Consider the following 24,723-nt stretch of genomic DNA (forward strand, 5'->3'; position numbering starts at 1 on the left):
TTCTGAAACTCTGCAGATAGAAATAGAACTACTTTGAATGCTGATCTCAATATGAAATATAGAATCCACAGAATATACAAAAGTTTTGATGAAATAACATTCAATAATCAGGTTGCTATGAATCTTACATTAAAATTCAATTACATAGTAAAAATAGAGTAGTTATAACTAGAAAAAATATTTTCAGAGGCAGCAGACACCTTTGTTGGAAATGAAGAGTTCTACATAGAAAATCCATGAAGTATGCAAGCTAGACACCAGGATACTCAGTACATTGAATTTAATCAGAGAGTACACACAGAATATTACATAAAACAGCAGTTTTCTAGAATAATTGTCATCTGGAAACACATGAAAATAATTTAGAAAATGGACTAGTCATATTCTCTGGCAATAGACTTCTTGGAAATATAGACATAGAATCAGACAGATTTCTTTGTCATCTGGCTCCGTTCCCTTGTCACCAAGCCATCTTGAGTCAATAGTGTGGTTTCTATTCAAGCAGTAGACATGTCACTGTTCAGGAAACTAAATCTCTATGGAGACTGCTTTGTATTAAAGGCATAATTAACTAACTATTGATATTTGGTGCTTCAGATTCAGAAGCACATCCCTCTACTAGATGGAGACAGCATAGAAGTACTTTGTGGGATAGTCCTATGATTGTCTAAAATAAAAACGCTTGGATTGTCATGAGTTATTCTTCTACTTAGTGACAGATATATATTTACACATCTGACACTAGAATATTTTAGATGAATCCTGGTAGAATTTTTAGGGAAATCCAAATATTCAGCTGCATTTGTGAAAGCAAAATCATGTTAGATTCATTTTTAATGGATTGTACTGACTGGCCTAAGCATGGACTTTCTTCTTTTCAATTATATGATTACAAAAACTGTACATTACAAACAGTATAGAAACAAGCAGAAAAGAATGTGTCTCGCATCCTGGATAATTCTCTATATGCAGTAGAATTTACAGATATAAAAGAAAATACAGCCTACTCTTTTATAGCGCAGCACAGTTATGTTTTAGATACAATGTATCACTAGCAAGTGGTTGTGGCCACCAACTCTAGTTGTCCCCAGCAGAGAGAATAAGGGCAAGATCTGTTCGGTACAGCTTCCCTCCATCCGACAAGGCCATTATGTTCTTCTTGTATGTAGTAATATTATTAATATCCAGTTCCTGTATAGGACATAGATAGGATTGTAATCCAATTAAATATAGAAGTTAGTTCACTGGCCAGTAATAAAATGTGAGAAACTGTTTGTTCCATCAACCCATTAAGAAAAGATAAGGATTAAGTTCCCTTCTAAATGTGAATAATTGCTAGGTTGTTTCTAACCCAAATCTGTTTGTCACAGTTTACTGATTTATGCTGAACTCAGTGTGAGTTCAGGATTAAAGTCTGCTCCTGCTCCTTTGTAAATTCTTTGAGTGTAGTCTTCTGGGTAGCTCCCTAAAGTCTGTTTGGGAAGTGAGTTGTATGGCAACCAAATTACCTGTTTGTTCTTCTCACACAGATCCTTCAGTAAAGCATCCAGTTCATTTTCATCTATGTATCCGTTGCCATCCTGAGGGAGGAGGAATAAAACAGTACACATTGGAAGAAACTGCAGTCCAGTAAAGCTCTGTTGGCAAGTGTCCTAACCAAGTGTGTCTTGCCCCTAACACGGTGTGTTTTGCTCTATCATAGTTGCAAAATAGGTGAGCACTTTCACTAATGAATAGATTGAAATTTTCAAAGCACCTTTACATTAAGTATTTTGCTTTATGCTAGAGGTATTTTCAATTGAAATAAGAAGATAAAACTAAATACATTTTTGAGACAAAGCAAAACACTGTAGCTTTCAGAAGCTGTGGCCGGCTTACTGACACACCATCAGGCAGCTGTTATATAGAGTCTTGGTCCAGGAATAAAGAAAATAGAAGCCCAAAGCAGGAACTATCAAACTCATGAACAGCTTTTCCCTTACCCACAATTTCCCCCACTTTAATGTGGGAAACTTGTGTGGAGTGCTCCCCTTACTTAATTTCCATTCAACTCTACCAGGGAATATCATTATTGTCTCCTATTTTCAAACAAGTTCGTGGCTTGGAGGATTTGGTCCTTTTTCACAGCTCAGATGTCGTAGGCTGGCATCTGATTAAAGTTGTGTGATGTGAGATATGATACAAATTTTCTGTGGAATGAATGAGTTGGTTGTATAATTTCAGTTGCCCATGGTTTTTAATAACCATGAACCCTGACTTTGAGGCTTTTATTATTTCTTAATTTTTATTTTCTTATTATGAGCACTTTCCAGGTTCTCCTCACGAGTGAAATTATAGATCACAAGAGAACTGAGAAGGAAGATAGAGTAATATGATTTTTTTTTTGTTTTTTCAAGACAGGGTTTCTCTGTATTGCTTTGGAGACTGTCCTGATGATATGATTTTTAAATATAGAAAATTATCAAGATAAAAAGATGTTGGCATTAATATGTCAATTAGGTAAAGGCATAAAATATAAAAACCAGTTCCACTTCTAGACATTACCAATAAACTATATGAAAAGGAAATAAAATCCTTTTGCAATATTCTAAAATTTGAATAAACTGCTTAAGAGTAAACTTAGCAACAGAAGTAAAACACATGTACACTGATGGTTGTAAAGCTCTGATGAGAGAAATCAAAGATGTAAGCCAATGCAGAAGTACCAGTGCTTACATGTCAGAAGACTTAATACTGTTATAGCGTTCATACCATTTAATTGTAAAGATCAATGTGCTCCCTTCCAAAACCCCAGTGGTATTTTAAGAAGAAATATGAAATACACAATTAAAATTCACACAAAACCACAAATGGTCCAAAGCTGAAATCGTTTACAGAAAAAAAAAAAAAAAAAAAAAAAAAAAAAAAAGATGAAGATGAAGGCATTGGGCTGGTAAGATGGCTCAGGGGCTCAGACAGGCTATGGCATGATTTCCTTCCCCAAACAAACAAATAAAACAAGCAAACATGAAGAAGGCAGAAGTTTCCAATTTCAAAATATAGTACTCAAGTACTCAGTTGCAATGAGCAAAGCATCATGGTAATTACTTAGAGACTTGTATATAGACTTATGGAATGGTACAGGGGGTTCAGGAACTGGTCCACATGCAGAGAATCAGCTGACCTTTCAATGGGGAGCTGTGTATAAGGACAAGGACATTTTCTTCAACAAAAATATGGGAAAACTGTGTATCCACATGCAGTAGGGGAATAAACTGGACTCCTGTCTTTCATGTGAACAAAATTAACTCAAGGCAAATATTTAAATCATGAAGTTACAAAACTCCTAGAGCCAGGAGTGGTGGTACACATCTTTAATCTTAGCTCTTGTGAGGCATAAGCGATAGATCTCTACACAAGGCCATTGTCTTTTATATATCCAGGTCAGCCATCATGGGACCCTGTGTCAAAACCAAAACCCAAACCAGACAATGTTAACAGAAACTTCCCCTAAATATAAAATAGGGAGACCTTTATGACATTGGTGTTAGCACTGAGCTTGTGGGCTATGAGCCCAGAGCACAGACAACAGGAAGACAGTAGAGCTCATCATGAAAGCTGAAAGAGGCATTCAGAATGAAAGCCAACCTGCCAACTTGGAGAAGATAGCTGTAAACCATATATCAGGTAAAGGTGCTACCTTGTCTTACCTAAAGGGAATGTGATATTAAAATATGTAAGGAATATCTATAATTAACTAGCATAAAACAAATTTGATTAAAAAATGAGCTAAAATGTGAATAGATACTCCTTCATGGAAGACATATTTGTCTAACCAGTTTATGAAAAGGTGACCAGTGTTACTGACCATCATAGAAATGCAAATTAAAACAAATCATCTCACAGCTGCAAGAATCATTCTTACTAGACAAATAGAGGAAGTAGGTGTTGGTGAGGATATGAAGAAATTGGAAATATTTGTATACTGTTGATGGAAAGCCAAAATGATATAGCAAGATGGTATGGTGCAGCAAAAAATTAAAAATAGAACTAACATATGATATAAAGCAAAACACCATGATTCTGCCTTTTCCCCCCAAAAGACCAGGATCTTGAAGAGATAGCACATTCCATGTTTATTGCAGTGGTTTCACAATAGCTAAGATGTAAAAACAACCTAATGTCCATGGGTGAATAACTAAAGTATATGTATAAGGAGATTGTAAATATACATACAGCACAATATTATCCAGCCACTCTTCAACATACTATTATATAGGCAAACCTTGAGAACATGCAAGGTGAAATAAGCTTGTCAGAGGAGGGCAGTTACATGAACCCACTGATGAAACTCATGGGAGCAGTAGAAGAGCTGATATCAGGGAAGGGGTTGTGGAAGCACACAATCATCCATGGGTGTAAGGTGAGGCAAATCATTTCTACAGAATGGTTACACAGCCTTGCTTCTATAGTTAATAAATATATCTTATACTTAAGATCTTAAGAGGACAGATTTCATGGTAAGATTTTTTTAAGGAAAAAAGGAAAGAAAATACTATTACCTGATCATATAACTCAAAAGCCTTATTGAACTCTTTCCCACACATTTTGATTCCCTAGGAGGCAGAGAGAGAGGCTCAGTTAAAATGAGATTATTTCAGCTTGTTTTTCTTGACAAATCTCACCCTTTTGACTTCTTAAGAAAAACATTACTTTTTTTGTATAGAAAAGCCAACTACCTGGAATTTAAGAAGGAAATTTTCCTGCACTGGTAGTAACCTTTTGAGAGAAAAATATCGTATTAATAGTTTGGACTTTTAGATGAGGGCCCGTTTATTCTGATAACACATATGCAGTTCAGAAACTTACCTGGCCATTTCTGTCAGTTCCAGCTTTCCATCATTATTTGAATCAAATAGTTTCAGCTGAAAGACATTGCCAATGTTTGGGCCATTGAGTTATGAATTATTGAATGAAGGGAACAAATAATTAAAAAATCAAACATCTTGAATGACTGCAGTTCAAGCTCTCACACTGAATTATGTCCTCAGTCTGCTTTATTTTTAAAGCAAAAAATTCAGCAAAGCAGTAAGTAGGTAATAAGTCTAAGTTATTTTGATAATTTCAAATTGTTTAATTTTCCACTGGGAAATTTAACAATACTTAACAATATTGTACTTACATATCACATACTGAGGTACACGCACACATAAATAGCATCTAGGAAGCAGTCACAATTTTAGAAAGCAATAATGAAGTTAATGTTAATACTAAATATGCCAAATGTAGCATACACACACACACACACACACAAACGTGTGTGTATGAGAAAAGGGTTAAGGTAAAGACTATACCTAGAGATTTAAAGAGGTCTTTCCAAGGGAAAAAGAAAGACTATTCTATGGTTTGAGATGGTCTAAGAAATCTTTGTTGGAAGTATATCCGTTTTCATGGGTCTGTATTGAGACAGTATTTTATAATCTATTGACCATAAATTCTAATATTGTTGTACTGTCTACCAAGATACTGGACAACTAGATCACAGAGTTTCATGCCCATAGGGAAATAAGTTTCTTCACCTATATACTTAAATTTTAATTAGTTTTTCATTAATTTGCTTCCTGGATTGGAATTGGTTTATGACATTTAATCAGATCTACTGGGCCAGTCCAACAGGGGGAAGCTCCCTTCTGAGTTGTTTTTGAAAGGCAGCTTCAAATTTCTACCTGGAAAGGCGACTTTGCTTTAAATAGAATCCCATAAGATTGAGACAAATCAGAAAATTAATAAATGTAGGTTATTGTCTACTTCTCAAAGACAGGGACAGAGAGAGCTTAGGTCTTGCCTTCATGACACAGCAAGAGCATCCTACTTGTTTGCTGCAGCCACTGCAGATGGAACTGTATTGGGGAGTAAAAGACTGAAAGTAGACCTCAGCAGCACTGAATAGAACAGAAATGCTAGAAGATTGTTCCTCAGGATACCTCAAAATCTAATACAGCGCAGAAGTAATGTTTTATGATTTATTCACTTAACCCATGGGGTAAGAACTCATAATCACTTTACAGTATATATAGAAAATATAAACACATATATGTACACACACACACACACACACACAGTTTGTTTTCCTTAACTCATTCCTAACAATGAGTTAAGATTTGCAAACTACCTACTTGAGACAAAATACCTTTATAAATGTTTATTTTATCTCCAACCTCATTAATTGATTTGCATTATGTACTTTTGTATAAAGAGGTTTTTGGCTATATTACTCATATTTTATAACAAATCTTGTTTATACAATTATCAAAACATCAGGCTTAAGGTGTGTTCAGATCTCATCCATAGCACTGATACATTCATTATTCCAAAAGTCAAAGGAAAAGAAACTCATTTTAAGCAATTTAATGAACAAAATAACTAGCAGTTTTCATTAAACTCTAGAAAAGTCTATGATTTTCTAAACAGTGGTAAAAACAAGTTCAGAATTTCTATGAACACAGGGCAATGTCACTTATCTTTTCAAGTTCAGTCTTACCATGAGGTCTGTGTACTCAGCTAGTTTTGTATCATCCACGGTCTTGTTTGCTTTCTCTAGCAGGTCTTTTAGAAAGTTCTGTCGAGAAAAAGAGTTCTCAGGAAATTTCATGTCATTGATAATGTGCAGTCTGCAACAGAATATACCTGGATGAATTTAAATAAACCCTCTTTGGTAGAACCAGGTGAGGAAAGGACTTTGGAAGTCAGGTGGGCCTTGTGGCATCCCAGTAATGGAACTACCTTTGCTAGGCACAATACCTGCCTCTTATGAGACCCAATTTGTTATAGTCAGAGCTGTGTTGGCTTTTATGATTGCAGTTAAAGGGTGATGTGAATTGTGTGAGAAAATCTGAATTAAAACATTAAAAAAAAAAAAAAAAAACAGCCCAATGGTTGCTTCTCTTCAGCTGTAGTCATGTGATCTTCCTGATAGAAGACCACTCTAACTTGTGTGAAAATGTTCAGAAAGCTAGTTGGAAATATATCTTCAATTTAACATGTATTTTCTGCTGCACCCCAGGCCATGTTTTACTATTTGCAGTTATGCTGGTCTCCAAATGTCCTGATGGTTAGCTTTCGGGCATCACAGGGTCTACACGATCTTTGTTCAAATGTTTCTACTGACTGTACAAACTACACAGTTGGTAACACTGAATCCTTGAGAGACATAAGACTCATATTAAAACAGAGATTAATGTAGGAAGGGTGAAAATAATGATTATCAACTCAACATTTGGAACTTGGGAGTGAGTTTAATTTTTGTTTTACATCAATAAATGCTTTACAAAGTCTTGCCATAGAAATGTCAGTGTAATGGTGAGGGCTGTAATAGCCTTTCATTTTCTCCACTGATGTTCATTTGTAACTCTTTCATTTACTCAGAAAACAAATTAATGCAGATATGGGAACTGAGAATATTCCATGCCCAGAAAGTCTTGGAGGGCTATTTTTGACAGTGCTCTGTCTTCTTTAAAGAGAACTAGCTCTGCTAGCATGACTGGGCTTCACATTTTTCAAGGAAGGGCCCTTTCTTGGTTTGATACATTTATTTCCACTGTGAACACTCTGCTTCAGATCCAAAGTGAAGCATGGAAAATTCAAAGTTATCTGGTGGGGATGAGTTTTATTTTTGAGCCTTCTGAGTTTTTTTTTTTTTTTTTTGTCAGAGATTAATTGGGTTAAAAAGCCTCATCAGACACTGAAATGGTGGTCACAAAAATAGCCTTGGAGAAACCTTGGGACACTAGGATTCAAAGTCATGTCTGAGAGCAAGTGATGTTTTACTCTATTATGGATCTTAAAATTAGCTTTCTTTCCTTAAAATTAGCTTTCTTGAAAGATCCATTAAAAAAAGAATGCCAACTTATCTTGAAAATTCTCTAGGGGGGAGGACTGCTATTTAGAATTTCCTTTCTGAGAATAGAATTTAGAACAAAGAGGGAGACTTTGAGAATATTTTGAGGTCAGTATTGAAGTGAGCTAAGGTTTCCATTATGTACTGTGATGTTGTTTTACAAATCATTCTTTTAGTCTAAAAGAATAAAACCACAATGGCTACCCTGTCACCATGTAGTATCTAGGTGTGGAGCAGTTTCTAAAAGACATTGTTTTCAGAAACTTTATATCAAAAATGTTGGCATTTTAAAGAGGCTGCAGTTGAATCTGTTACAGGAGTTTCACAGTGGCACATCCCTAAAATGCTATCTTTCTTAAACCATGTTGAACTCTGATTAGGAAAACAATGTCTCCATTTCCTCACAACGCAGCCAGAAGCGGCTCCTAGTGACTGAAGCTTGAGGCACACACAGTGCTGTAGAAAAAGAACATTATTGATGTTAACAGACACTCTAGGGGCCAAGCCTAGCTTCTCTTCCTAGGCAACTGTGTGATTTTCAAAACTTCCCCGGCCATTCTGACCTTCTGTCTCTCCATGTATCTGGAGTCTTAGTAAACGGCCTTGCAGATTCCTGAAGAATAAATGGTGAGATGCATACCAAATGCAGTACTATTCTGTGTCATAGAAGGCACATATTCAGAAGCTGAACAAATATTAACTTGCTTTCCTTTTAAAACTGATTTTGTGTGTATGTGACAGTGTGAGTGTGCACAGATGCTATGGCATGCATGTGCAGGTCAGGGAATAGATCTCCTTCCACCCTGTGGAGTCCAGTGAAGCAAACTCAAGTTGTCAGGCTTGCTAGTGGGTGCATTAACCCACAGAGCCATCTTACTAGCCTTTGCTTCCATTTAAGCACTCTGTATTTTGAAGTTAGAGGAAATAGGGCCTTTCTGACTAAGAGATCTTCTGGTTGGCTGGAGGAAATGAGGTGGACGATTAGTTCCCACTCCTGAATTGAGTGTAATATCCTTTGTGATGCTTTGCACTTCACAGAACGCTGTGCAGCATCTTAGACTCCACAGTACATCGGACACCACAGTATCATTACCCCTGCTTTAGAGATGACAAATATGTCCTGCCCTTACTTTAATTCAGATTTCTTTTCCTTATAAGCCTCTCCCCCATGACCTCCTCATTACTTCTGTGAGATATGACCTGATAGATTCATTTTCAAAATTTCAGTTTTCCACAGTCTAGTTGTATAATTATGTTGTCAAGAGGCAGCTGGTCATATATTATGTCTAAGGTCTTGGATATGGATGAATCTGGGATTAAACATTACAGCCCTGTTTCTTATTTCTGTATGGCCTTCAGTAGACCTCTTAACTTTTTTTCAGGCTTTTTGTCAGTAGGGTAATGCTTATCTCATATAATATATGCAAATATGAAATAAATATGCATAAGATACAACACATGTCTCTGTCATTTGTTTTGAAAGAAAAATGTATTTAGGCATTCAATTTATAAAATAAAATTTCAAATTTCAGCAGAGAGTGGAAAACTATTTACTTGGCATAGTTAGCCATCTCTCTCTATCTGTCTCTGTGTGAACATACATCTTTCATCCATCTATCTTATGTAACAGCTTAGGTACACCACAGAAAATGCTAATTTATTGCACTGATGAGCAGAATCTCAAAAAGCACTTGAAGTCTGTCTTTCGATCTGGTGTTTCTTTAATGATGTGAAGAGTGGGTGCAAATGTGCCATTGCTCAATGTAAGTTTCTTTTGTGGGAGGTTTTTTAAAAAAGCTATGAATCCTTAGCAGTTCATGATTGCATCTGCAAAGAGCATGCCTCGATTCTCTCACCTTCAGTTCCTCAGTTTCTATGAAGCCACTGTGGTCAGTGTCATACTTTCTCCAAGTCTGCAAGAAATTTGGAGACAGAAAACCAGATTCAAATAAATAAACCAAAAGAACCCACCAACTAACTTACTTTTACCTTTCTTACAGGATGGATGAGTTTTACCTTCATGAATTCCTCACAGGACTTCAGTTGCTGGCATCGGAAAAGCAGAAGAAAATTCTCTTCTGTGGGTAAGACATGAGCCAACTGGAAAAGATGGAAAAGCAGAGATGAGGAGCCTGAAAAGGAGCCAGGCCATCACCTGCTGCTTCAGTTTTGCCTCAACATGCTCTGTGAGCAGTGGCATTGGCTGAGAAAGTGGGAGCAGATAAGCATCAACTGACTAATAGAATAGGAGAAGATATAGTTCTCTTTCCCTTTCTGATGCTTTGCTTCTGCAAAATGCTGAGGCACTTTCTAATACCTATACCTGAGGATCTGGCTTCCCAGTTGAAGACATGACTGTAGTGGACCACTTTTCACGTGCTGCACATACGTGCACCTACATGCTGCATAAGATCCATGCCACCCTTCAGGTCTTGGCTCTTTCAGCATGTACAGGATGTCATACACTATGTATGACTCTAAATTTCATGTGAAATGAGAAATTGTGAGGAACATGCATACAGGTGGAAGGAAGGAAGAAAAAATATACGTGGCTAGTTCTGGAGAGAAACACAATGGAGATTAACCAAAGACAACTGCAAAACATTAGAAAGAGGTAGAAAAACACATTGCCACAAACAGGGTGACTTCGACAGTAATAGGGACACTCTTAAATTGTGATCTCCTCTCAGGGAACATGTAGCTGCTTAAATCCTTGAATCCAGGGCTCAGATAAATTTTTTTTCTTCCTTGCGTGACTCCGTGACATTTCACCTTAGATCTCCTTCTGTAACTTCAACACCTCTCCCTCCCTTTATTTCCCCATCTCTTTCTCTTTCCTTGCCTCCCTCCTCTGCCCCCTCTTTTGAGGAATAAAGAGCCACAGATCCCATTTTAAGACTAATGTAATCTATTGCATGTGGAGAAGGAGGAGCGGGATTGATGGCTCTACTGCTGATGTGACTACTATTTCTGGCTCTGCTGCTAATGAGCTGTGGTACCCAGCAACTTCCCCAGCTGTACTGGCCCTCAGTATCTTCATCACTAGGAAAAGGAAATGAAGGAGAATGAATGTCCCCAGCTCAAAATGTGTGCTGTTGGAATTACTGACTCTTCACCATTAAGGAATGAATCTTCATATGCAACATTTGACTAATTTTCAGCAGTATCTCAATTCCCTGAAGTATAGACCTAAACCTTCATCCTTGGTTCATACACTTTAAACCTGTCTAGACCAGAGCTACTTAAATTTCTCCCAGTTATCACCTCATTTCTCCCGAGAAAATTTTATGTGACCCCAGGCATATATAATATAGACATAAAAAACAAAAACAAAAAATATTTAGTGATAATAAACCATAACAATTTAGTTTAAAATAATTCTTTTATATAATTTTACCATTTATTAAAGATGAACTCGTTTTTTTTTAATAAAAACAAAGATTAAATCTTGGCTGGATGCTTGATACTGCAGGATGCAGAACATCTTCAATCTTTCAGAATTGATCTATCTGTGACAATTCCATGAAGTACAGTAAAATTGTCACTGCTCTGAACAATATTTCACATAAGTGCATAATATAAAATGGCAGTGCCATGTTTTTACACCATTATAGAAAATGTTGAAAATTCTGTCCTAATCACAAACTAAAATTAATTTAACAAATTTTTGTGAAATTCAATTTGACATATCTAACAGAAAAAGTTAAAAATCAAGTATTGTAACACAATGCAAAGATATAATAATTTGTTGCATGCAATGGAATGACAGTAGGAAAATATTAGAAGACTCTGTTTTCCATAATTAAAGTATCATGCCTCTCTAAGAGCAGAAAAGTTCATATGTACAGTAAAAGAGACTGCAATTCACAGCATATACCAGTCCTAGCTGGGGTGTTTTTGGTAGTGCTTGTTGGTGTTGCATGGTGTGACAAATGTTCAGTGCCAGATGAACATGTGTGTTGAGCACCAAGGTCACAGTGAAGTTGTGCAAGGTGAGTGCTGCCAGGAACACCTTGGGTTCACTACACTTTCAAGTTTGAATTAATTTTTGTTTCTTTGTGTGCTCAGAAGCCTTCTACTGTGATCATATTGTTTGTGACCATATTTAGGTCACTATCCTCAATTTAAGAAGCTGGAGATGGAATTAACATTAAGGTCAAAAGATGTCCCAAACAGTCATATAAATCATTGGAAAGATCATCACACGTACTTAAAATTTTTCCAATCTTTTAAGCCCATCAAAGTTTGAAGGTTAATGTAAGCCATCATTGGGTTGCTTGTACCCTATGTGCAAGCAACATCATCTTTCCTTATAGCTGTGTAATATGTTCTTTAAAGCATCTTGCTTTTAGATCTTTGAAAAAATACCTCAAATTATAACAGTTATGTTCATAGTCTTTATGTATGGGGTTAGATTAAAGTAAAAGACAAAATAAATAAACCTTGCTAGAATATTTAGTATGATTCAGTTAGAAAACATCTTGGGTAGATTATATTGAATCTAAACTTGAAAACAGGGCTTTTGGAATTTTAGAAATTAAATGAGGTTTTGGTCTATAAATATACTTATATCACTGTAGTGTGAGATAATGTATATACTTCAGGTATCTTAGTACTACATTCAAGTATTGTCTGTATACTTACTTTCTTTACCCATAAAATTCTGCCCCACAGAAATAAGACAGGTGAATGTAATTCTAAGCACAAACTTTTGAGTTGAGGATGCTAAGATATAGATTGAGTCATCTGCTCTGGTGACTTGCAGACTCTGAAACTCAGTTAAAATTGATGAATATTAATAACAAGTCTGCACCCTATGCTCCTTGATTGTAGTAGTAGGATGAATTGGTTGTTCCTTTCCTCTTGGAATGCAAACATAGCATTTGTTGGTGATTGCTACCAGTGGTTAGGAGAAGCCATGCTTCATTTTACTCATTGAAATCTAGAATTCATCTTCCTTGTGAGTTTTTCTTTCCTTTGCATCTGTATGTGGGCCCCTTGTAGAAAGTTGATATAAATGATTTTCATTATTAAAGAATCATACGTTAGGCCCAGAGAGCAGATCTCTAATGAAGCTAAGGGTGAATAGGAGAAAGGGAGAACTGGACACAGAGATGGTCATCAGAGAGAGGAGAAACAGCCATGCCCCTAAAACCCAGTGTAGAAGACTGAAGACATTTTAGAGAATGTTTCTTTCAGGACTTCAAGAGATGTGAAGAAGGAGGAAAGCTTTATCCAGGAAAGGGGTGAGAACAAAGAAGTAACAAAATAGAAATTCTAGGTTTTAGAGAATGTGGAAACATGTCAGTGATGAGACAAGTTGACCAATAGAAGTTGATGGTAATGGTATATGTTGGAAGATTTTGTGTGATTCTCAAAGTCTATTCGTTTCATGTCACAGCTGTGATTAACAAAAGCACCCGTTTAGGACTGGAATAGCCAATCTCAACTCTTCCTTAGCTTATTGGTGTGCTTTAATGCTTGGAGTGAAATCTCCCCCAGGCCATTTCAGGAGCTCAGAGAATTCCTTGTCTGCACCATGTGCCCATCTAGAGTCAACTCAGCATGTCAGGTGCCTAGAACACATGTTTGTGATTTCTTGATGAAAATTAGAAATACTTCACCGACATGATAGAGTCAACAACCCTTACTAATATCATTTTCTGAATTTTATGAAATATCTGTTGCCTTAAACTAAGAAATAATGACTTCTTTTAAAAAGTATACTTCTGAAAAATCCACCTACTATTTACAAATAGAAAAAGAAAAGGAATATACTACTAAGTAATGATTATATGTAAGATTAGGGAAATTTACCCACCTTTGTTCTGTAAAGTTTATGTAACTCACATACAGATCAGAGATTTCTAGGGTGTTAAATATAAATAGAGTCATACTCTCCTCCTTTTTGTTTTGTTTTGGTTTTTTTCAAGACAAGGTTTCTCTGTGTAGCTCAGGCTGTCCTAGAATTCACTGTGTAGACCAAGCTAGCCTCAACTCAGAGATCTACTTGCCTCTGTCTCCTGAGTACTGGAATTAAAGAAGTGTACCACCATGCTCACAGTTCTTTATGGATGATACAGATGCATATTTCTTTGTGCATGCTGTTTTGTTACTAATTATAAAAATATTGATTGTATCTATATATAAAATGTTCTTTATAAATCTTATTAAACTGTTAATTTTATACTCATTATAGCACTATCTTATTTAAAAACAAATGAATTTTACATGCATAAAATATCATTGAAAGACAAAAATAGCCATTTAAAAAGCAATGCATATGTATTGATGATATGTCTCCGAAGTGAATAGAATGACTTCCTTTTCTAGGTGAATTATACAATGTGGTGGTTCTAGGTTGTCTGTTGGTCCTTTTGTCAATGCATAGGAATAATTATTCAAATCATTACTCAGATCATAGTTCAAATCATTATTCACATGAATGTGGAGATTCTCTATCTGTAGCAATTAAGACAAGGGCTAGAATGTGCCAAAGGTCTTTGGCTTTATTCTTAGATTTGCTAAGTCACTGATTTTCACAGAAGTTCCCAGTTCTGGTTTCAAGATCGTTGGTGACCTTTTTAGTCACTGTGTCACCTGTTTTCCCTTTCTTGAACTCCCCAATGTTTAATGCTGGAAAAGTAGAGTGAAAAAACCATATGTGTCAGTTGGAAGGAAGGAGGTAGACAAGGGGAAGGGTAGTTATTTAAAAATTAATATTGGATTTCTTCTAGGTCCGTCCCTTTGAAAATGTCAGGCTATTACTTTGAAAAGAAATTTTAAAAATAAAATAAAAATTACTGGCTCTCAAAGAAAGAAAAAGTGGACTGAATTAAGGGAGTGAATGGAAGGCAAGATAGATAGCTATGGGTACAGACAGAATTCCATAGGTCTTTATTTATGGAATTGGTTGCTTGGCATTGAAAATGGAGAAGAAACATCTTTCTACACGTCTGTGTCCTTGAGGATACCATTAACATTTTGCTACTATTTCCTTGCCTAGCAACCGGCATCAATAAATATTTTACTGATGCAATGAATGGTGGTAACTGTATCTGGAGTCAGCTGCAATCACATACAAGTAAAGCTCCTTTGGACATAATTCAGTTTATTACTGGGCTATGGATAGGGGCTCTTGTAGATATTGGGCAATCCTACCCAGATCTGTTTCTGGGGCCAGGAGTATTGCTGTGCAGGCAGTTTCCCCTTTGAGGAATTGTCTGGGCTGAAGATGCCTGTCTGTCCAAAGAGACTGTGTCTCATGATTAATCCACATAGGACCCTAAAAACCTCACAGTCTTAGTCAAAACTTGGGAAATCTCTGAAGGGGCACACCCACTTCAGAGATCATTACAGAGATAGTCTCAAATAAAACTTGGTGGGGGCCAGCATCCCTCAGGGTCCAGGCCCTCTGTCTTTACTCTCCTTCAGGAAGTGATGCCCAAGTACTTACTTCCTAATGAAATTGAGGTCTGCTTCCAGGGAACTCAACTATAAAGGATTTTCCCATGCATTTTTTTCTATTTCCTTTCCTTCCCTAGGATAATAGAGAGCCTCTGCCTTATGCTTTTGAAAGGGTTGTGTTAGATAGGATGACTGGGCAGTCTATGGGAACTCTAGTAATGATTCAGTATTTATCACTAGTATAGCAATGGACTTTGGGAGCCCATCCAACAAAGAGGGATACTTTCTCAGCCTAGACACATGGGGGAGGGCCTAGGCCCTGTCTCAAAGGATATGACAGACTTTGAAGACTCTCCATGGAGAGCCTCACTCTCCCTGGGGAGCAGAAAGGGGATGGGCTGGGATTTGGTGGGAGTGGTAGGGGGAGGGTGGGAGTGTAAAGGAACTGGGATTAACAAGTAAATCACCCTTGTTTCAAATTTAAATTAAGAGAGAAAGAGAGAGAGAGAGAAAGAAAAAGAAAGGGTTGAAATCCTGGCCATGCTTTATCGACTATTGAATTCTAGGCCACTGTGTTTATTGCTGGTACCTAGTAAGACTCTTACAGGAAGATGGATGATTTCAACAAACTTTTCCCTTAACAATATCTAAGCAAAGGATAGAAACAAAAATAAAGCAAAATGCTACATGTCAGATTACCAATGGAGGGTGACTTGATGGAAAGAGAAATAACTAAAACAGACATGCCAACATGCACAGGAGCAGAATTCATCACATTTAAAGGCAACTATGTGACACATCACACTTCCTGAGCACATTAGACAAGGATTTGTCTTTATATTTGGAAACCAAAGAAATATTTTACATCCCCCCCCCCCCGCCAATGAGAAGTGAATCCAGGGAATCTGGAGGGTAAATAGTCATGAACTTAAAAGTATTTTATTTAATAACTTGAATTTAATAAATTATGTAAGAAGAAGAAAAGTTTTTGGCATTTAGAACAATAGAGTAGGGTTTTCAGTAACTCATTTCTGTATTTAGTAAAATTGTCAAACAAGTGTAGTAGGTTTATGCAGTGGTTTGTTTGTTTGACATGAATTATTTCATTAGATGGTAATGCTCATAACAGTCATACTAAGTTAGAACATAGTCATGTTTCTTCATAGTCGAGGAAACATATGTTCTAAGACTATTTTTATGTAACTTGTAGTTTGAGGCAGTTTTGAAGTCAGATGATCTAACAGTTTTGATTTTGAGACATCGATCCCTTACCATCAGCATCCTTTACTTAAAATAGTGTTTCTAATAACTCATTTAAAAAGTCTATCCAGAACAAAATTTCAAATCCTATTTTACCATTAATCACTTTCCCCAATTCTAAAGTAGATAAGTATTCTGCCAAAAATAATAACCTTCCCTTAAGCTAAGTGTATACACTTAAAGTTCACTATGGAACAAACAGAGGAGGAAATGGCCAGAGAATTGTCTGCTTCCCTTCGATGGTTGTTACAGTTTTTTAGGTTCAAATAGCTTTTAGATCTATTTTTTTTTCTGTACATGCATTGACCTGGACAGATAGAACACTAAGTCTAGAGAGGTTGGTAGGCTGATATACATTGCCCAAGGGAGCAGAGAGAAAGCTTCAGGATTTGACTTTTAGCAAAAGGAGGCATCTGTGTGTACTTCACATGAGACCCAGAGAAAGGAATTCCATGACCTACTAAATCATTTAGTCTTCCTTCTTAATTATTTTATGGACCTTCTTTACAACAGAACTATATTAGTCTGAATAAATTTAGAACATTTCTGACTGTCATGGTATTTATTAAGTTATTTCAGATTTTCAATGATCCTATGTTGAATTTGTATTAACAATCTTGTTATAACTGAACTGTCTTCATGTGAATTTTAAAGTCTATTAATATTATTAAATTACCAAATTCAGAATATTAGACACATCAACATTTCTTTCCTTTGAATAAATTTAGGTAAAAATTCATGCTATGGAAATTGTCAGTTTACTGGATCAGGTCAGAACACTGAAAATTAAGTACTGAGTTTTCCTTTCTTTTAATTCAGTTGGGTGGTCCCCACAGGGAAGGAGATTACTGCATGCATATTAGTTTCCTTTGATTAGATTTCAGTGAGTCCTAGAGTCTAACTATTAAGTGAGCATAGCACACAAGCCAATTCAACCCCTTTCTGTTTTGAACACTAATGTATAGTGTACTTGCTAAGAGGAAGGAGACTGTAATACATTTGGAAAACATGGGGTTTTGTATTCTGTTATAGCTAGCTAGGCTTTTATATTGGAGTGCCATATTACAGGCAGGATGTCTAAGCAAGTAATATCACATATCAAATTTACACGGATGAACTGCATTTAGTCCAATTTCTGGGTGACATTAGAAGGGACTGTGAGTTTCCACATTCCCCACTATCTCCCTGTTTTCTGTAACATTTTGCTTCTTTTCCTTAGGAATGCATCAAGATTGATATTTTCTTATCTGTTACTTATCTGCCCTGGACATTCATTATAGCCACTCCTTCCACTTTTAAAAATTCTTTTCTCTTTAGAGAATCTAATTCAGCTGCCTCCTCCAAAATCTTGGCTAATAACTGTTATGAGGACTCACAACTGTACAATGTACCATGCACAGTGTCTTTAAGATATGCTGTTTGGGAAGTTTGCTATTCTCTCTCACTTTTTATCCATCTTCTTTTACTTACATTTTGCTTTATGCATATAAAACCCCTTCCTTCCTAATAGTTCTTTCTCAAACTTGTGGATACCATGTTTCACCTAATCTTAAGACAATGCATCTGCCCAGTACAGGCTTCTCATGAACATAAAAATTAAAATGTTACGTCTGAAATGGTTAGACTCTATCCAGGTTATCCATCCATTTTTACCTATTAAAAAACTTAACACTTTGTGAATAAGCTCCATGCTTTTACTAAGTAACTTTGTAACACCAAATAAGTGACTTATGATAAATAACCAGGTCCACTGGAGGGCTTTAAGGTAAAATTGCTAAATACAAGATGGTGATCTTTTTTTCAACTAGAATTATAAAGTATTCCAAACTGTGATATTAGATTTTCAAAATACTTTTGTGTAATTATTTATCTTCTTTCACTTACATTCATAAGCATAATTTTATTATTTTTGTCTTGACTAGTCTGCCTCTATATCAACTGTAAGTTCAATAACTATTATCTATTTATATAGTAATGAGTTGTACACAGGTAAAGGGGGAAGTGTAAGCTCAAGGGAGAAATTTTAATTACGAAGATAATAATAGTATGTTCTCCCTTCACTCTGTCTGTAGTAGGTTCTTCAAAATATATATATTTCATACTGGCACCATAAGATCAATTATTTGAAAACCAGACTAAGTCTCTGAATCAAAAGTGAATTATAATAAATATTTTGAAGGCCAAGCAACTCACAATTGAAAGGGCAAAGAATGTTTTATGGACATAATTGTGATTATGATATTTTATATTTCAAAATATGATTTTATTTATTTTTCTAGATAAATATTTATACCAAGTTTTTAAAAAAGGTGGCAGAGCTAAACACAACTGAGATATCACCAGTAAAAATAAAGGAAGCAGCAACTATTTTGTGAACTTAGAATTTGATGGATAAATAATTTATTTCTATTCCTTAATTTATAGGCATAATAAGATGTTCTTAAGGGGAAAAGTTATCGTCAAAAGGCAAGATTTCACATTCACTTTTTATCTTCTAGAAATTCAAATGAGTATAGGTATAGGTATACCAGACTGTGGAGGGTTTATCCATTGTAGAAAAGTTCTTGGGCTTTTGATAAAGCTATCTGTCAATCTGAAATGGAATTTCAGAAACCATGATGCAGCCTTTGTCTATGATGTCTTTACAGGGCTGTAAACATTTGGTTTTAAAATATCCTAGAAGATTTTACACTGAAAAATGTTAACAAATTAATCGTGTACTGGGCCTGTGTACTGAGGACAGTGTGGGTGAGCAGTGCAGAGCATGGTCACCCAGAAGATGGGATTTGCTTGTTACATTGGTGTTAGGGACACGAGTGTAAGAGATACTTAACATTTCACTTCTCAGCCTGTCTTATAATGCTTTTACTTTAGGACTGAGGCTACATTAAACTCTTTACTCTCTTTTCAAGTTTGTTCCATTAATTTAATTTGATGTGTTGAAACAGAAGATGCTATATTGACTCTGAATGCCTCTATGAATAAGTTATGTTTGACTTAAGATCAAAGTTGATGCTTGTTCATTTAATCAGACAAACACATAGGTTACTTACCTCTACAATTCCTATTTTCCCATCATCTCTCTGCCCATACTGATCCACAAAGGTTTTCATCTCAGGTGATAACTCCTAAAATTATATAAAAAAAATTAGGTAAGATGTTCGTGAAAACAGTTTTTGTAGTGATGTTAATAAATTACTGCAAATAAAAATGAAAATTGAGATAGAATAGCTTTTAGGACACTTTACAATGGTTGCTTTGTGGAAGATTACTTTATTTTGCTGCAAGTCGTGTCTTGTAACATCTCCTTATTTTAACATAATATCTTGCGTATGGGACAATTTGGCTTGGACAAGCAGAATGTGGTATATGTGGAAGGGTAGCCAGTTTGCAGGCAATGGGTCTTTCTGGCTTGAAATAGGAGCATGCTCATTAGAACATTAAATGGGATAAGAGCGTGAGAGGAGAAAATGACAAATTTGTGTTTCACTAGGAACTGACAATACTGAAGACTACATTTCTGGACACAAATTAAATGTGTCTGATCTTTATCTCTCCCAGGACCATAGGGAAAATTTTTCTAAGCTGCCCTTGTTTCCACTTTCCTCAAGATATTTCCCCCACATATTTTGTATAATAAACAGTGCTTTGGAATGATACATGCTATCTGGTCATTTGACATTCTCCATCTCCAATATGCTTATTCCTTTTTATAATCTCTTTACATATTGGCATATTAGAAAGTTATGAACTGTAAGCTATTTTAGTTTTTAACACTTGTGTCTCAAGCAAAGCCCAGTTAAAATACCTCTGCGACATGAACTGGTCTATTTAAACTAGGTCAGTTGTTACTAATACCTTGTTCCATCTCCTTGGGAAAGCAAATTAAGGTTTTGATTTTTCACCATAATGAACAAGATGGCAGTACCAATCACACAAGTTGACTTAGATAGCTGGTCTAATATAACCTAAGGGTCAAACTGAAGCTTGAAAGCATTCATGCCAGCATTTACCCTTTAGAAATCATTATAAATATGTAGTAGAACTAAGGTAGCAAGAAATAATAAATTAATTTAAGTACATTATTGCCTAAAAAAACCTGTCTACTATGGGTAAGTTTTAATTTGGCTTATTAAATTTTGTTACAGAAGCAACTATAAGAAAATGAAAGTGCCTAGCTCAATAGTGTCAAGCATGAGGATTTCAGGCTCAGATTTTTCACAGGTATCTTCAAGTGAACAAAAACAAAGTCTTCATTATTAAATATTGAAATTACATAATATTACTAGTTCAAGAAACACACTTGATATTTAGCTTGGGAAGTTTCTGGGTAGCAACTGGGTTGTAATATATGTTTTGAATAGTGAGGAGCATGTATAATTGGCATCATCAATTGAAGACTTGTAAGGATGAGCATACGTGTAATGATGAAGCATATTTAATGCAGAAGAACAGTGGTTTCAGAAATGGTACATTTGGTGAAACGTGAAACCTCACATTATTATGATGAGTCAAAATAAATGTTTCTCTCTGTCCTTCTATTCCAGGAAAAGGGAAAAAGTCTGTTTTTTTCAGATCAGCATGCATAAAGAAGTACATAAAAGTAGGTTTATAGCAGTAGACCACTCGTATAAATGAAATGTTCCCAATATATATGAATTTTAATCTAGAGCTTAAATTTTTAGCTATCTAACCAAAGCTTATTACATAATCCATAATAGTACTTAGGTTCCAAGCAACTTGATATGACCATATATATGTGTGAAATATGAGTTTTTAAAATTATAATCTAATTACAGTTGTCGACCAAAAATAAGTTCTAGGCAGCAGAAAAAATAAATAAGCTTTAAATTCTATAACTCCTACCTGAACTCTGTTTTGTTTTTTGATTTTTATATTTTAATTATATGTATATTTTACAAGAAGTAAAAGTGTTAAAATGAGGAGAAAAAATCTATGAAAAAAAAACAGAGCTCATGTATTTATAGGATGGAAGCAAATCTCAACATTAAAGTTACTTCTGGAAAATTAAAATATGTTCATTTAGCTGTTAGAAGCACCATCCAAGTTGTAAATTACAGTTCCTCTGAAAAATAAGACTTTACATATATATTGATATATTTTAATTGAGGAAGAATATTACTTTAGCATTATCAGCTAAAGAACCATAGAACTAACTATAGTGATAGTATTACATGGTAATACTATGTAATGTATGGTAGTGCACACGGTGGAAATAGGGCAAAGTGCATAGAACTCATTATTATTTGATCTTATTCTACACTTTTAGATTACACTGTATTAAATCCAAGTAAAAGTATCTGAAGAGCATGATCTAGTTTAAAGTCAGGCTGATATGATGTTAGCAACTTCATAGTCTGCTTATAATACATTAAAATACATTTACAGCCCTGTGGGGTTCCTTCTAATATGTTGTAGAGGGATACCTACCACACAAATTTCATCATAGACACAACAACAAAAACAACAACAACAAAAGTCTTAGTATATTACACCCCTTGCCCCCAGAGCACTAGAAATGTTGGCATGCTGTGTGATGTTTAGGGATGATATGGATATCGTCTTTAGTGTAAAAATGTCTTTGTAATTGTCATCTAAAAGATCAAAGACCATTAGCATTTAACTACTCCAAATCCAACATTGCTTTCTGAGAGGGAGTCTTACATAAATGCCAACAGACCTGCAGGTTTTTCCTTTATGCAAACATCTCACTTGCTTAAAAGCTGGCCGGATACATTTTATTTTTATGTTAACATCATCCTTTCCCAACAAATACATTTGGCCCAAAGGAATTAATTTATAATCACTAACTATCAGTTGTTTAACCAATGGCTTAATTTAAAACCACAGCTTATTTTAAAATCATCACTAATAGTTTCTCATCAGCATTTTTTTTTTTTCTTTTTACAATACATGAAATTCTTAAAATGCTTTGTTTTATTGCTTTCTTAAGTTTGGGGTTTCTCTCCAACAAAAAATGAAAAATGTTTCCTGCCACATTCTCACTCACACTTTTGTTACACTTCTGTTGGTTATCTTTTTTCAGGGATAAGGGTGAAGGCAAGCTGTTTTCTCAACCTCCACCTACTAGCTACATCAACATCGCAGCAATAATTGGCACTAGAATCTGCAAATCTGCTTCTGGCCACCAAGGGGCAGAAACGTATTTCTACCCCTAACTTAGCATCTAGAAAAGAGAAGTCAGAAAATCACTTAACCAACTGATAAAGGGTTTCTCACATCAATGCTTCATCTTAAGACCTATTAAGGAAAGGACGAGTATAGACTATATATGCCAGATTTAAGACAATAGTTTTTTTTTTTTTTTTCCTGTAGATTACCCGCCTCCCCGTCCCCGCTTTTGGAAAGGTGTTCTTTCTCGCCTTTCTCAGTAAATCTTTATTTTCATTTTCGCCCTCGAAACCACTTTCATGAAACAAAAAAAGGTATGTTTTAAGGTTGAAGGGTCCTTCAAAAACCCAAGCCTACCAATCCAGCCTTCTTTCGCGCCTGCAGGAGCTCCTGGATCAAGTTCTGCAGCTCCTTTCCTTCCAGGTAACCACTTCCTGCAAAGAGAAAGAGGCACCCAGGTGTCAGATGTCTCTTTCTAAGTTTCTTCTTGGTTCTTTTCAGGACAGCTGTAGCCTGAGCACTGATTAATCAGCAGTGGGTTCAGCCGCTGCACAGCTTCCCTTCCGAGGTGTCAAACTTCAAAGGCACCGAGGGCAAAGGAGGAGAGTGGGGATGCGGGGCACAGTCTTTGAAACTTTTGGGGGACAGGGCTTCCCAATTTTTGCTCTCTGTTCTACCACTGCTGTTCCTAGAAAAGTGAACACTTATAGCGTGGGGGTGCCATACAAGCTATGTAAACTTCCAGGCTGACGGGGTCGGCAGCCCGGGGTGGGGGGGGGAGTGAGATAGAATTAGGCAGGGTGATGGGAGAAGAAAAGGATGGTTGAGATGAAGAGGGTCAGTGGAGGGAAAGGGTAAAGAAGGAATGGGGATGGATCTTGAAAGGGTTAAAAAGAAAATATTCACCATCAGCGTCGAAATGAAGCCAGATCTCGAAAAACTGTGAGGCTGTGATCAGGGATGACTGCAGGTGGGATTCTGCCATGGTGCAGCAGGGAATAGCAGAGTGATGAACGCGAACCTCAGAGCGAGAGGGCTGAGCAGGTTGAGCTGGGCGCTGCGCGGCAGGCGCTGTCCGCGGTGCTGCTCCGTTCGGGTGTCCTCTGGAGTTCTCTGCACCCCGCACCCAGATCTCAGTATTTATCCCGCCGGCCCCAGGCCGGGCCACGCCTCCTCCTGCCTCCCTTTCCTAGCTCCCGCCTCTTGCTCTCCCACCCCTTCTTCCCCTCCCCTTCAGATTTCTCTTCCCTGGAAATAGCTGGAGCTGGAGTTTTGGAGTCTAGGAAGCAGCAGGTGGTGGGGATACCTTGCATAGATGCTTTTCCCCTCACAGTCCCCTGGTCCAAGGAGACTGTTAGCTCCATTTACCTGGAAATGGTTTGATTTTCATATGGAAAGGAAAGCTGATAGAGGGTAAACCACATAGGTGGTGATTATGTCTGCTTATTATTTGTCCAGGCAGTCCAGTATTTGTATGAACAACATTAGACTGCGAGGTATTACTTTGATTAATGTACACAATGGGTTGGATAACCTCAGCAATGTTTCATCTTGTGTTAACAGAGACTGCCAGGTGGCTGTTTAAGATGTCAGCTGTCCTTGCAGACTGGAGAATGCAGGATTATGCTGGCTTTGTTGCTTTTTAAAGCTTACAGTAGAATTACTGGAATGCAAAAAAAAAAATTAATGTATAAACATTTAAGATGTTAGGAAGAAAGCGATTTTAGCAATACCATAGCTATGCCACACTGAATCTTACAAAATACAAACTGAAGGAAATGGAACAAATGGTCACCAGTTAAACCAGTGATTCAGAAATAGCCCCATTCACTGACTTTACTATCTACACCTCTCCTATATCTGGGTGTGGAATTTTCAGAAACTGGAAATCACTATAGGTGGAGAAAACTACTCAGTTACATGTTACACTGATGTAACAAATTATGTGCTTGGGTTATCATTGGCATTAGTATTTATAGGATGTTTAGCTGTCAATCTTTTGAGACCTTATTGTTTGCTGAAAAATG

General features: G+C 36.3%; 1 protein-coding gene across 1 annotated transcript; it reads right to left on the minus strand.

Annotated features, from left to right (window-relative positions):
- Window positions 1–263: 263 nt before the first annotated feature.
- On the minus strand, window positions 264–23,870 carry LOC127229287 (calbindin). Its single transcript, XM_051194361.1, has 11 exons — window positions 23,603–23,870; window positions 23,054–23,130; window positions 19,597–19,671; window positions 9,893–9,976; window positions 9,733–9,789; window positions 6,521–6,598; window positions 4,849–4,904; window positions 4,719–4,758; window positions 4,542–4,595; window positions 1,509–1,580; window positions 264–1,191 (listed from the first exon to the last, which is right to left on the minus strand). Exons 1-11 carry the CDS (start codon window positions 23,679–23,681, stop codon window positions 1,078–1,080), a joined length of 786 nt encoding a protein of 261 aa, XP_051050318.1. The 5' UTR covers window positions 23,682–23,870; the 3' UTR covers window positions 264–1,077.
- Between the last annotated feature and the right edge of the window lie 853 nt (window positions 23,871–24,723).

Source organism: Phodopus roborovskii, unplaced genomic scaffold, assembly GCF_943737965.1.
Source record: "Phodopus roborovskii unplaced genomic scaffold, PHOROB, whole genome shotgun sequence".
Taxonomy (NCBI): domain Eukaryota; kingdom Metazoa; phylum Chordata; class Mammalia; order Rodentia; family Cricetidae; genus Phodopus; species Phodopus roborovskii.